The sequence below is a fragment of the Nerophis ophidion genome, linkage group LG06 (assembly GCF_033978795.1).
Source record: "Nerophis ophidion isolate RoL-2023_Sa linkage group LG06, RoL_Noph_v1.0, whole genome shotgun sequence".
NCBI lineage: Eukaryota > Metazoa > Chordata > Actinopteri > Syngnathiformes > Syngnathidae > Nerophis > Nerophis ophidion.
The window spans coordinates 46,413,188-46,425,405 of record NC_084616.1 but is presented as its reverse complement, the minus strand read 5'-3'; the positions used below and the strand labels follow the sequence as shown (position 1 = coordinate 46,425,405).

The 12,218-nt window shown below is 39.5% G+C and overlaps 1 protein-coding gene across 2 annotated transcripts in view; it reads left to right on the top strand.

Moving 5' to 3' along the window:
* The window catches only part of ctnnbip1 (catenin, beta interacting protein 1), a 48,798-nt gene extending 41,211 nt beyond the window's left edge, over nucleotides 1–7,587 (top strand). Inside the window, exon 4 of one of the 2 annotated variants that reach the window (XM_061903938.1) lies at nucleotides 5,997–7,587. In XM_061903938.1, coding sequence (XP_061759922.1) covers nucleotides 5,997–6,055 — 59 coding nt within the window. In that variant the 3' untranslated portion in view covers nucleotides 6,056–7,587. Of the gene's footprint in view, nucleotides 1–1,980; nucleotides 2,119–5,996 lie in introns of those variants that run through there. The other variant, XM_061903937.1, reaches the window with a different exon arrangement.
* Nucleotides 7,588–12,218: the final 4,631 nt, after the last annotated feature.

Here is a 12,218-nt window from a genome sequence, read left to right as displayed (position 1 = left end):
GCCTTTCAATGCCAATCACAAAGGCCGATCCCCTATGGCTAATAGTGTATTTATTTGTGTCCCCCTGCTGATAAGATAGCAGCTAATTGTGTGTCTCCATACACAGTGTGGAGCCGCTCCCCTCAGCTAATAACATTCACCTTCATTAGGGCAAATAAACTGCATTTCTTAATATCAAAAATATCATTGTCAGGTATTAGAAACACCAAGAAATAAGTGCTTCGTAAACTTAAAAAGTGTAGATGGAAGCACCTTGCAGCAGAAAGTAAGCAGTTATTAACATGACGTTAACAAGTAGATCATCAAGTCTAGAGAGAGCATAATATAACAGCAACCGTTAGTGTGTCAGCATTATCACAGTCAGTACACAACATGTAAGAGGAGGGTCCCAAAACTGGTGATGGCGACACCAAGGGTAGTATCAGTGTATGATAGATACAAGATTAGATTAATATTTTAATTTTCTCATACTCATATTTTTACTTTGAGGGAAAAATAAATATTTGGATGAGAAGTCCATAGTAGTTTTTGATTTAGTTTAGTTATTTTGTACTCTTGTCTTTGTTTTGGTCAAACAATTGTAAGTAATAAAAGACAATAACTGTTTAATATTACAGATGTCCGATAATATCGGACTGACAATATTGGCCGATAAATGCTTTAAAATCTAATATCCGAAATTATCGGTATCTGTTTCGAAAATTAAAATGTATGTCTTTTTAAAACGCCGCTGTACGGAGTGGTACACGGACGCAGGGAGAATACAGAGCGCCAATTAACCTTAAAGGCACTGCCTTTGCGTGCCGGCCCAGTCACATAATATATGCGGCTTTTCATACACACAAGTGAATGCAAGGCTGTTACAAATATGCGCCACACTGTGAACCCACACCAAACAAAAATGATAAACACATTTTGGGAGAATATCCGCACCGTATAGCAACATAAATACAACAGAACAAATACCCAGAAACCCTTGCAGCACTAACTCTTCCGGGACGCTACAATATACACCCCCCGCTACCCCCTACCCCGCCCACCTCAAACTCCTCATGCTCTCTCAGGGAGAGCATGTCCCAAATTCCAAGCTGCTGTTTTGAGGCATGTTAAAAACATAATGCACTTTGCGACTTCAATAATAAATATGGCAGTGCCATGTTGGCATTTTTTTTCCATAACTTGAGTTGATTTATTTTGGTAAACCTTGTTACATTTTCTCGCAACAATGCAATTGAAAGAAAAGAGACATTTTAATATTTTTATGATAAGAAAATCTCATTGAATTGTAGCCTTTGTAGTCAGAGCATGCATTTTTTCTGTCAATGTTCACGTGAGAATGCCCTGAATTAATTGGCAGAATAAAATCAATTATTGCCAGGACAATTCATAGCAAATGTGCATGTGACGCTTCGTGGGCCTAGCGATGCCGGATTTATTTTTCCGTGGATGCGTCGGGCAAGAACACAGCGTAAGGTAAGAAATAAAGGATTTATTTAACTAATAACAGGCTAGGAACAAAAATACTGGTGGTAGGCAGAAAAGGCAAACAAAAGTCGCTAGCATTGAAGCTAGGGAAACAAACAAATACACTAACACTTGGCACAAAGGCACAAAAAGGGAAAACAAAAACAACTCGCATGAGAACTAGGAATAAATAAAACACAGCGCGAAAGCTAGCGAGTAGAGCATGGAAAGCAGTCGTCACTTGTTGCATGAGAGCAAATTAGGAACCGAGGACGAAATAACAAAAGGGGCAGGCTTAAATAAGGCAGTAATCACGAGGAACAGGTGTGCGTCGAAAACAAGGGGCAGGTGAAAACTAATGAGCAACCATGGTAATAGACTAAACAAAGAACTAAGGCAAACATTGGCCGATATTACAAAAATGGAACAAAAAACAAATATGGAAATCCGAGCAGCGGATCCTAACAGTGCAGTTGATTCAATTTGAGTTGAGACATGTGCATTCTTTCTTTACAGGCAAAGTTTCTGTGCTACAACATGATGGCTGTGTCTTGGCAAAGACAAATGACTTGATGCTTTGTTAGAAAAAGACACCAGCTGACAGCCTTCTTACTTGTAAGCGTTAAGAACCGTGACTCATTCCAGCAGCTTATTATTATTATTATTGAATAGTTCTGGTTAATTGTTCATTAAAAATGATTGCCATTTATCACTATAAAGCATGTTAGTTTGCATGTATTATAAAAAAAAAATCCACTCACTTGCGTGTAAATGCTGACTTTATTGTAGAAGTACTGCATAAATGGACTAAAACCCTAGTCTAGTTGCGAGGTTTTTGTCTCCCAGGTTGGTCAAGCGCAAGGTGACTGTGTGGGCCAAAGTCTTACTGCTTTGAATTTTTAACATAACTTCCTGTCTACGGGCATGTTGCCGTTATTGATAACACGTCCGCCAATTCCAGTTGGGGAAAATGTGAATTTTCTATTTTTTTCACAGGCTTGCATGTGTACATCCCAAAAACACACAGGCTACTTTCATTGGCGACTTTTTACAAAAGTGTGAGTTAGTGATGGCCCTATCAACCTTTTGGCCTCAGATCTGATCCGATTTCAAGTCCTGATTCGATACCATGACACTGAAAATGTTTTATAGCAAGTTACTAAACACAATAACACAATTCATAAAGCTTATCTTATTAAATGTAGACTGTGAGAGTGTTGTTGTAAATCAGATGGTGTGTCAAATGTGTGGTGTTGAGTGCTATACACACACATTTTATTTGGGTTTTCCACTCAAAGCCTTACTTTATTCAGGCACTTACAGCCTGAGTTTGTAAACAATAACAAAACAACCCCAGACAATTATTTTGTAAAAATAATTTTAATAACAAGAGAAAGAAAAATATCCATCTAATCACTTTTGTATCGTCTATAGCACTGGTTCTCAAATGGGGGTACGCGTACCCCTGGGAGTACTTGAAGGTATGCCAAGGGGTATGTGAGATTTTTTTTAAATATTCTAAAAATAGCAAAAATTCAAACATCCTTTATAAATATATTTATTGAATAACACTTCAACAAAATATGAATGTAAGTTCATAAACTGTGAAAAGAAATGCAACAATGCAATATTCAGTGTTGACAGCTAGATTGTTTGTGGACATTTTCCATTAATATTGATGTTAAAGATTTCTTTTTTTGTGAAGAAATGTTTAGAATGAAGTTCATGAATCCAGATGGATCTCTATTACAATCCCCAAAGAGGGCACTTTAAGTTGATGATTACTTCTATGTGTAGAAATCTTTATTTATAATTTAATCACTTGTTTATTTTTCAACAAGTTTTTAGTTATTTTTTTATATCTTTTTTTTCCAAAAAGTTCAAGAAAGACCACTACAAATGAGCAATATTTTTCACTGTTATACAATTTAATAAATCAGAAACTAATGACATAGTGCTGTATTTTACTTCTTTATCTCTTTTTTTCAACCAAAATCTTTGCTCTGATCAGGGGGTACTTGAATTAAAAAAATGTCCACAGGGGGTACAGTTGTGAAAAAAGGTTGAGAACCACTGGCCTATAGACTGATATTATACTAGTTATTAGGGGTGTCAAAAAAAATTATTTTCTAATGAATCACACAATTCTTACTTGTAACAATTCTGAATCCATTAAAAAAAACAAAAAAAGTGTTTTTAAAAATATATATCAATCAATCAATGTTTACTTATATAGCCCTAAATCACTAGTGTCTCAAAGGGCTGCACAAACCACTACGACATCCTCGGTAGGCCCACATAAGGGCAAGGAAAACTCACACGCAGTGGGACGTCGGTGACAATGATGACTATGAGAACCTTGGAGAGGAGGAAAGCAATGGATGTCGAGCGGGTTTAATATGATACTGTGAAAGTTCAATCCATAATGGATCCAACACAGTCCCGAGAGTCCAGTCCAAAGCAGATCCAACACAGCAGCGAGAGTCCCGTTCACAGCGGAGCCAGCAGGAAAACATCCCAAGCGGAGGCGGATCAGCAGCGCAGAGATGTCCCCAGCCGATACACAGGCAAGCAGTACATGACCACCAGATCGGACCGGACCCCCTCCACAAGGGAGAGTGGGACATAGGAGAAAAAGAAAAGAAACGGCAGATCAACTGATCTAAAACGGGAGTCTATTTAAAGGCTAGAGTATACAAATGAGTTTTAAGGTGAGACTTAAATGCTTCTACTGAGGTGGCATCTCGAACTTTTACCGGGAGGGCATTCCAGAGTACTGGAGCCCGAAATGAAAACGCTCTATATATTTATATATTAAATATATATACATATATATACTTGATATATTTGTATTTATTTAATCTGTCCTGTCCAGCCACTCAAATCATATTGTTGATGTAGATGCCCATATTTGCTGTACACATTTACTTCTCTTGTTGCCTTATTTGTATTTGACTTTATTAAATGTTTGAGTAGAATTTTATCAAATAAAACCAGTATATATACAAGTAATCAGAGTTGTTATCTATTTTATGGAGGAATGTAGTTAATCATAGAACTGTCACCCAGTGTTCTGAAAGTATTGATTTTGAATGAAGAATAATTTTGACTCTAATCGTTGCCTCCAAGAATCGAATCGAATTGTGTGGTGCCGAAAGATTCCCAGCCCTACGAGTTATCGACAGTATCGACATCTGAATTGAAGAACCCCTACTTTACATTGCAGTCTGTGCGTAGCATACTAAGCTGTTATAATGATACTTGGAAAAACTGAGTTTAGTTTTCAACACGGTGGTGAGATTTAGCATCTTAAAAGCGGCTTCGCACTGTGGATAGATGAAGACACGCATCCTCCTGGAATTCATGCAACACCTGCGTGTGCGTAACAAGGAATGCGTGCATCCCCGTCAGATGAGTACAATCTTCAGCCATGTAAACACTGCGATACGGCCCAAGTTAAGATCGGTTCAAAAAGGCAAAAAACGGCTATCTCAAGTGTGAATGCTTACCTAATGAGGACAGGTGTTATAGAAAATGGATGTTTATGGCACACATTGCATACGTCAGGGGTGTCAAACACATTTTAGATCGGTGGCCAAATGGAGAAAAATCTACTCCCAAGTGGGCTGGACTGGTAAAATTACGGCACGATAACCTAAAAATAAAGACAACTTCAGATTGTTTTCTTTGTTTGAAAATAAAAAAAAGCGCATTCTGAAAATGTACAAATCATAATGTTGTTGGGGTTTTTTACACTTACATGTTGCAGTTTATAATATTCCATCTTTATTTGTCGTTATTTTTAATTTCTGAATAAACTATATGATAATGTTCAACAGTCAACTCGTTGGTGTTGAATTTTAATCTGTCAAGATAAAAAAATATATATATCAAAATCAAATTACAGGATGTTATTTATGTAGTTTGATAATTTTCCTCGACTTATGTGCTAACATCATGTGGTTCATTTTGTACATATGTGGCATCATCTACAACAGTGGTCCCCAACGTTTTTGTATCCGCGGACCGGTCAACGCTTAATAATTTGTCCCGCGGCCCGGGGGGGGGGGCCTTTTTTTTTTCTTTTTTCTTTTTTTCTTCTTTGTCATGAAAAAGGGACATTTTTGTCATGAAAAGGGGAGTTTTTTGTGGTTGGTACACTATTTGTAAGTGTATATTGTGTTTTTTTATGTTGATTTAATAAAAAGAAAAAAATATATATATATATATATTTTTTTTTTATAAAAAATTCTTCTGCGGCCCGGTACCTATCGGACCACTGATCTACAAAGATACAAAGAATTGCAATTGCGACATCCAGTGGACACATTTAGAACAGCAGTTTCTTTCATTCAAAAATTTTAGGTTTATTTTTATACTTAGCAAACTCATCCCGCGGGCCGGATAAAACCTGTTTCTGGGCCTGATGCAGCCTTTGAGCTGTACGTTTGACACTCCTGGCCTACATAAACACAGTCATTGTTGTTAGCGTGTAGCATCATTCATGAGCCAATCACCCTTTTGACGTACAGGTGCGGAGGACGTGGTGATGGCCTTCTCGCGGTCAGAGGCGGAGGATCGACGGCAGTGACCAGCAGCTCCTCCTCACTCCTCCCCTCTGCTGCATCTACGCCCAAATGCTCAGGAACGGAGCATCGACCCGGAAAGGAGGAGGAGGAAGGCGCCACTCACCAACCTCGGCCCCCCCTTCCTTTTTTTTTCGGCCTTTTTTTGTAAAAAAAAAAAAAAATCTGTTCTGACTATTTACGGGTCGCCCTGGGTTGGAAGTCTCAAAGGCTGTCAGTGAAAACACTCAAAATGTCTTTTTTTTTTTTCATTTGTGGGGGCTTTGTATTGGCAGTCTTGTGGCGTGTTCTGTCTGTGGATGTCATGGCATCAAGTGAGCAGCAGGGGGGCTTTTTTTAAGAAATTGCCACAATCCCCACATGCTCCATTTTAGACGTTTTGCTTTCATTTAGTGTCGTCGGTCATGGCACTCACTACGGAGGCCAATGAGGTCTAATTTTCTAGCAGACATGCTAACGTGAGCCGCTGACCGGCAAACGCCATTCATCAGCAGTGGTCAATTAGGGGTCCACACTGCGGTCAAACAATGATTTATGTGCGGAACATCGCGTGAAGGATTTTTTTTTTTGTTTTGTGTTGTTTTTGTCAATGTGTTGATCCAGACTTTATAAATGAGGCCCCACTTCGCGTTCGTGCTGCTTTATTAAGTGTGGATTTAAGAAAAAGAAAAAAGACACTAGAAAGCACACAGTTGGGTTAAAAAAAACATTTTATTGTACAGATAATACAATAACAAACTCATTGTGCTGTTTTTTTTGTTTTATAATAAACCTGTCAAATGAAATTAGCGCATTTGATGAGTAGTCATAATTTATTGTTTACTGAACTGAATCCGCCTCCTTTAAAAAAAAAAAAAAAACCACAACAAGGTGTTATTTCTGAGTGTATCTCTTGCACTACTATCAATGGGATATTGGCAATTTTGATACATTTTTATTCTGATCGGGACAAATCCATACATTCTTTCAAATGGACTCAAAGCTAGCCAGAGTGTTTGTCCAGCAATACGCTCAGTATTTAATGTGTTTGAGTAACACGTTTTGTAACTTAAGCTAACTGTAACGTTTCAAAGCCAAGCATAACTGCCTCCTCCGTGTGTTCCTGCGCTTCTTTTGCTTGGTCGGTGTTTGAATGCGGTCAGCCGTCAATTGAAACAGCCGAGAGATGGGACATATCCAGGACAAAGAAAGGTCTTTTTATGTTTACGTTTGTTTTTAAAACATTCTTTTTGATTGTCTATGCATTATTTTGATTCCCTCTAAAGTTTTCTTAATGTACATTTTGCTTATCGGGGTTGTTCTACAACCTTTTTGTGTGTGTCTGAGAGCATGCTGCTGTTGGATTTGTACTGTGATGACATGCTGCCCAATATTGTCTTTGATTTTAGAGAGGGTTGGGGACTTTGTATATTATTTTCATCTCAGTCGACATTAAATATTTGGTGATGGGTTTTTTTTGTATGGCTGTTGACAATGTCTTTGACCTGAAGCTTCCAAACTATACCGACTGAACCATTAAAGGCATTTGAAACAGTGATGAACTTTATTTGATGTTGAATAACCTCTAAACAGGGGGCCCGATGCATTTTCTTTTCAATGTAATTCAAGGGACAAGCTATAGAAAATGGATGGATGGAAAAAAATTGTTTTAATTTAAAAAATGTCCGCATCATTATTGGCGCTACACTGAAAATAAGTCAATGAAAAATTCCAACAACAAATATTTGCCCCTAAATCAGGGGTCTCGGACACGCAGCCTGCGAGATGTTATTTTGCAGCCCCAACCTCAATATGAAAGTTTAATGTTAATGCGGCCTGCAAGTTTTATATGAATGGCGCTTGACAGCGTTGTGTTATTTGGGTCCAAAATGGCTCTTTCAACGTTCTGGGTTGCCTACCCCTGCGTTAGTGGAAAAACGGCAAATGAGTGAAAGCGACAGAGACGTTGCCATGGAGACGAGAGTTTCCTGACTTGTATGACTGCAGTCACACTGCGACACCTGTCCGTCAGTAATAACAGTCCCCAATAACCTGGACCAATTCAAACCGTTATTTGTTTTTCTTTATTGTTTAATTTGCATTGCCTCACACGATGAACACTACATATAGTTATTTAAGACACCGGATAACACCCCGGGAGCCGTCACTTTTTGGGCGTTTGCTATCCCGGTTCTTTGCCGGCTATTATCTGCCGACCGCCGTGTTGCTGTAGGGAGGAAAAGCGGAACGACACACATTGCGGAAATAACATTATTCTCTGTGCGTCAGCTAAATACAAATATATTCCACAACCCCAAACATGTCTTTTTCAAAGCCTGCAGTGAAGAGAAAGGTTTGTGATGAGCCAAGACAATTCCAGGAAAATTAGGAGATGCAATATTTCTTGAACAGAGGGGCGCCCCGAAGTGTCTTATTTGCACAGAGAAAGTTGCGTTGCACAAGGGATACAATTTGAAACGTCATTATACAACTAGACATGCTGAGGAGCATGCAAAAACTTTTTTAAGAAATATTTTCTTGCGGCCCAGCCTCACCCAGACTCTGCATCCAGTGGCCCCCAGTTGAAGTGAGTTTGAGACTACTGCTCTAAATCAACCATGTAAAAATGTTTTAGTTATCCAAATTATGTAAGGAAAGGCAATTTCATTTATAGAGCAACATTCTACACGAGGCAATTCAAAGTGCTTTACAGAAAATTAGGAAAAGGCAAACATTTAAAATAAAATATAATTATCATATAAACAATTATTATCCAAATTAAAGTATAGTAATTAACCCTCTTGATTTAAATCATCTTCAAAGCCTAACACTATATTTAAGTTTATGAGGGTTTGTGCATCACTTTAAAGGGGAACATTATCACCAGACCTATGTAAGCGTCAATATATACCTTGATGTTGCAGAAAAAAGACCATATATTTTCTTAACCGATTTCCGAACTCTAAATGGGTGAATTTTGGCGAATTAAACGCCTTTCTATTTATCGCTCTCGGAGCGATGACGTCAGAACATGACGTCACCTAGGTAATAAAGCCGCCATTTTCTCAAACACATTACAAACACAGCGTCTCAGCTCTGTTATTTTCAGTTTTTTCGACTATTTTCTGGAACCTTGGAAACAACATGCCTCGTCGGTGTGTTGTCGGAGGGTGTAACAACACTAACAGGGAGGGATTCAAGTTGCACCACTGGCCCAAAGATGCGAAACTGGCAAGAAATTGGACGAAATGTGTTCAAAATACGAGGGTGTGGGGAAAGCCGACGAAATTGTCAGTTGTTCGTTCCGCGCATTTTACCGACGAAAGCTATGCTACTACAGAGATGGCAAGATTGTGTGGATATCCTGCGACGATCAAAGCAGATGCATTTCCAACGATAAAGTCAAAGAAATCTGCCGCCAGACACCCATTGAGTGTACCGGAGTGTCTGCACATTTTACCGGCGGTGCTAAGGCAGACATGGCACAGAGATGTATGTATAACCTGCAGATGCATTTCCAACGATAAAGTCAACTAAATCACAAAGGTGAGTTTTGTTGATGTTGTTGATTATGTGCTAATCAGACATATTTGGTCGCGGCACGACTGCCAGCTAATCGATGCTAACATGCTATTTAGGCTAGCTGTATGTACATTTGAAACTATATTTTCATCCAGCGTTTCCCTCCACCCACATTTAATGCCAAACAAACACTTATCAATCGATGGATTTAAGTTGATCCAGTGTCACAAGATGCGAAACTTCCGATCGTTGGTCTGCACATTTTATTGGCGATGCTAAGGCAAACATGGCCGAATAGCGTCAATAGCTATTCGCTCAATAGCTTCAGTTTCTTCTTCAATTTCGTTTTCGCTATCTGCCTCCATACTCCAACAGTTTCAATACATGCGTAATCTGTTGAGTCGCTTAAGCCGCTGAAATCCACGTCTGAATCCGAGCTAATGTCGCTATATCTTGCTGTGCTGTCTGTATTGGCATCACTGGATGACGTCACAGGAAAATGGACGATGGCTTCACAGATAGCAAAAATCAGGGACTTTAAAGCTTTTTTTAGGGATATTCCGGGATGGGAAAAATTTTGAAAAAAAAAAAAAATAAGCCACTGGGAACTGATTTTTATTGGTTTTAAACTTCTGAAATTGTGATGATGTTCCCCTTTAAAGCTACTTAAATGTATTTATGTTCACCAGGACTGTTAAAAATGCAAGCGTCATTTCTTACACTGTTAATAGTTAAAAAAGTACCAATGATAGTCACACACACACACACACACACACACACACACACTAGGTGTGGTGAAATTTGTCCTATCCCCTTGTTCACCCCCTGGGAGGTGAGGGGAGCAGTAGGCAGCAGCAGTGGCTGCGGCCAGGAATCATTTTTGGTGACTTTACCCCCCATTTCAACCCTTGATACTGAGTGCACAGCAGGAGGTAATGGTTCCCATTTTTATAGTCATTGTCTCAGGGCGGACACTAACCACTAGGCCACTGAGTAGGTAATACAAATTCCGTTTCCATAGGAGTTGGGAAATTGTGTTAGATGTAAATATAAACAGAATACAATGATTTGCAAATCATTTTCAACCAATATTCACTTGAATATGCTACAAAGACAACATATTTGATGTTCAAACTGATAAAAAAAATGTTGTTGCAAATAATCATTAACTTCAGAATTTGATGCCAGCAACATTTGACAAAGAAGCTGGGAAAGGTGGCAATAATTACTGATAAAGTTGAGGAATGCTCATCAAACACTTATTTGGAACATCCCACAGGTGTGCAGGCTAATTGGGAACAGGTGGGTGCCATGATTGGGTATAAAAACAGCTTCCCAAAAAATGCTCAGTCTTTCACAAGAAAGGATGGGGCGAGGTACACCATTTTGTCCACAACTGCGTGAGCAAATAGTCAAACAGTTTAAGAACGGGACGGCGTGGCGCAGTTGGGAGAGTGGCCGTGCCAGCAACTTGAGGGTTCCTGGTTCAATCCCCACCTTCTACCAACCTCGCCATGCCTGTTGTGTCCTTGAGCAAGACACTTCACCCTTGCTCCTACTGGTTCGTGGTTAGGGCCTTGCATGGCAGCTCCCGCCATCAGTGTGTGAATGTGTGTGTGTATGGGTGAATGTGGAAATAGTGTCAAAGCGCTTTGAGTACCTTGAAGGTAGAAAAGCGCTATCTAACTATATAACCCATTTACCATTTACCATAACAACGTTTCTCAAAAAACTTTTGGGATTTCAACATCTACGGTCCATTATATCATCAAAAGGTTCAGAGAATCTGGAGAAATCACTCCACATAAGCGGCATGGCCGGAAACCAACATTGAATGACCGTGACCTTCGATCCCTCAGACGGCACTGTATCAAAAACCGACATCAATCTCTAAAGGATATCACCACATGGGCTCAGGAACACTTCAGAAAACCACTGTCACTAGATGCAGTTCATCACTACATCTGTAAGTGAAAGTTAAAGCTTTACAATACAAAGCGAAAGCCATTTATCAACAACATCCAGAAACGCCGCCGGCTTTTTAGGGCCCCGAGATCATCAAGATGGACTGATGCAAAGTGGAAAAGTGTTCTGTGGTCTGACGAGGCCACATTTCAAATTGTTTTTGGAAATATTCGACGTTGTGTCATCCGGACCAAAGGGGAAGCGAACCATCCAGAGTGTTATCGAGGCAAAGTTCAAAAGCCAGCATCTGTGATGGTATGGGGGTGCATTAGTGCCCAAGGCATGGGTAACTTACACATCTGTGAAGGCACCATTAATGCTGAAAGGTACATACAGGTTTTGGAACAACATATGCTGCCATCTAAGCGCCGCCTTTTTCATGGACGCCCCTGCTTATTTCAGCAAGAAAATGAAAAGCCGCATTCAGCATGTATTACAACAGCGTGGCTTCGTAAAAAAAGAGTGCGGGTACTTTTCTGGCACGCCTGCAGTCCAGACCTGTCTCCCATCGAAAATGTGTGGCGCATTATTAAGCGTAAAATACGACAGCGGAGACCCCGGACTGTTGAACGACTGAAGCTCTAAATAAACCAAGAATGGGAAAGAATTCCACTTTCAAAGCTTCAACAATTAGTTTCCTCAGTTCCCAAATGTTTACTGAGTGTTGTTAAAATGAAAATGTGATGTAACACAGTGGTGAAC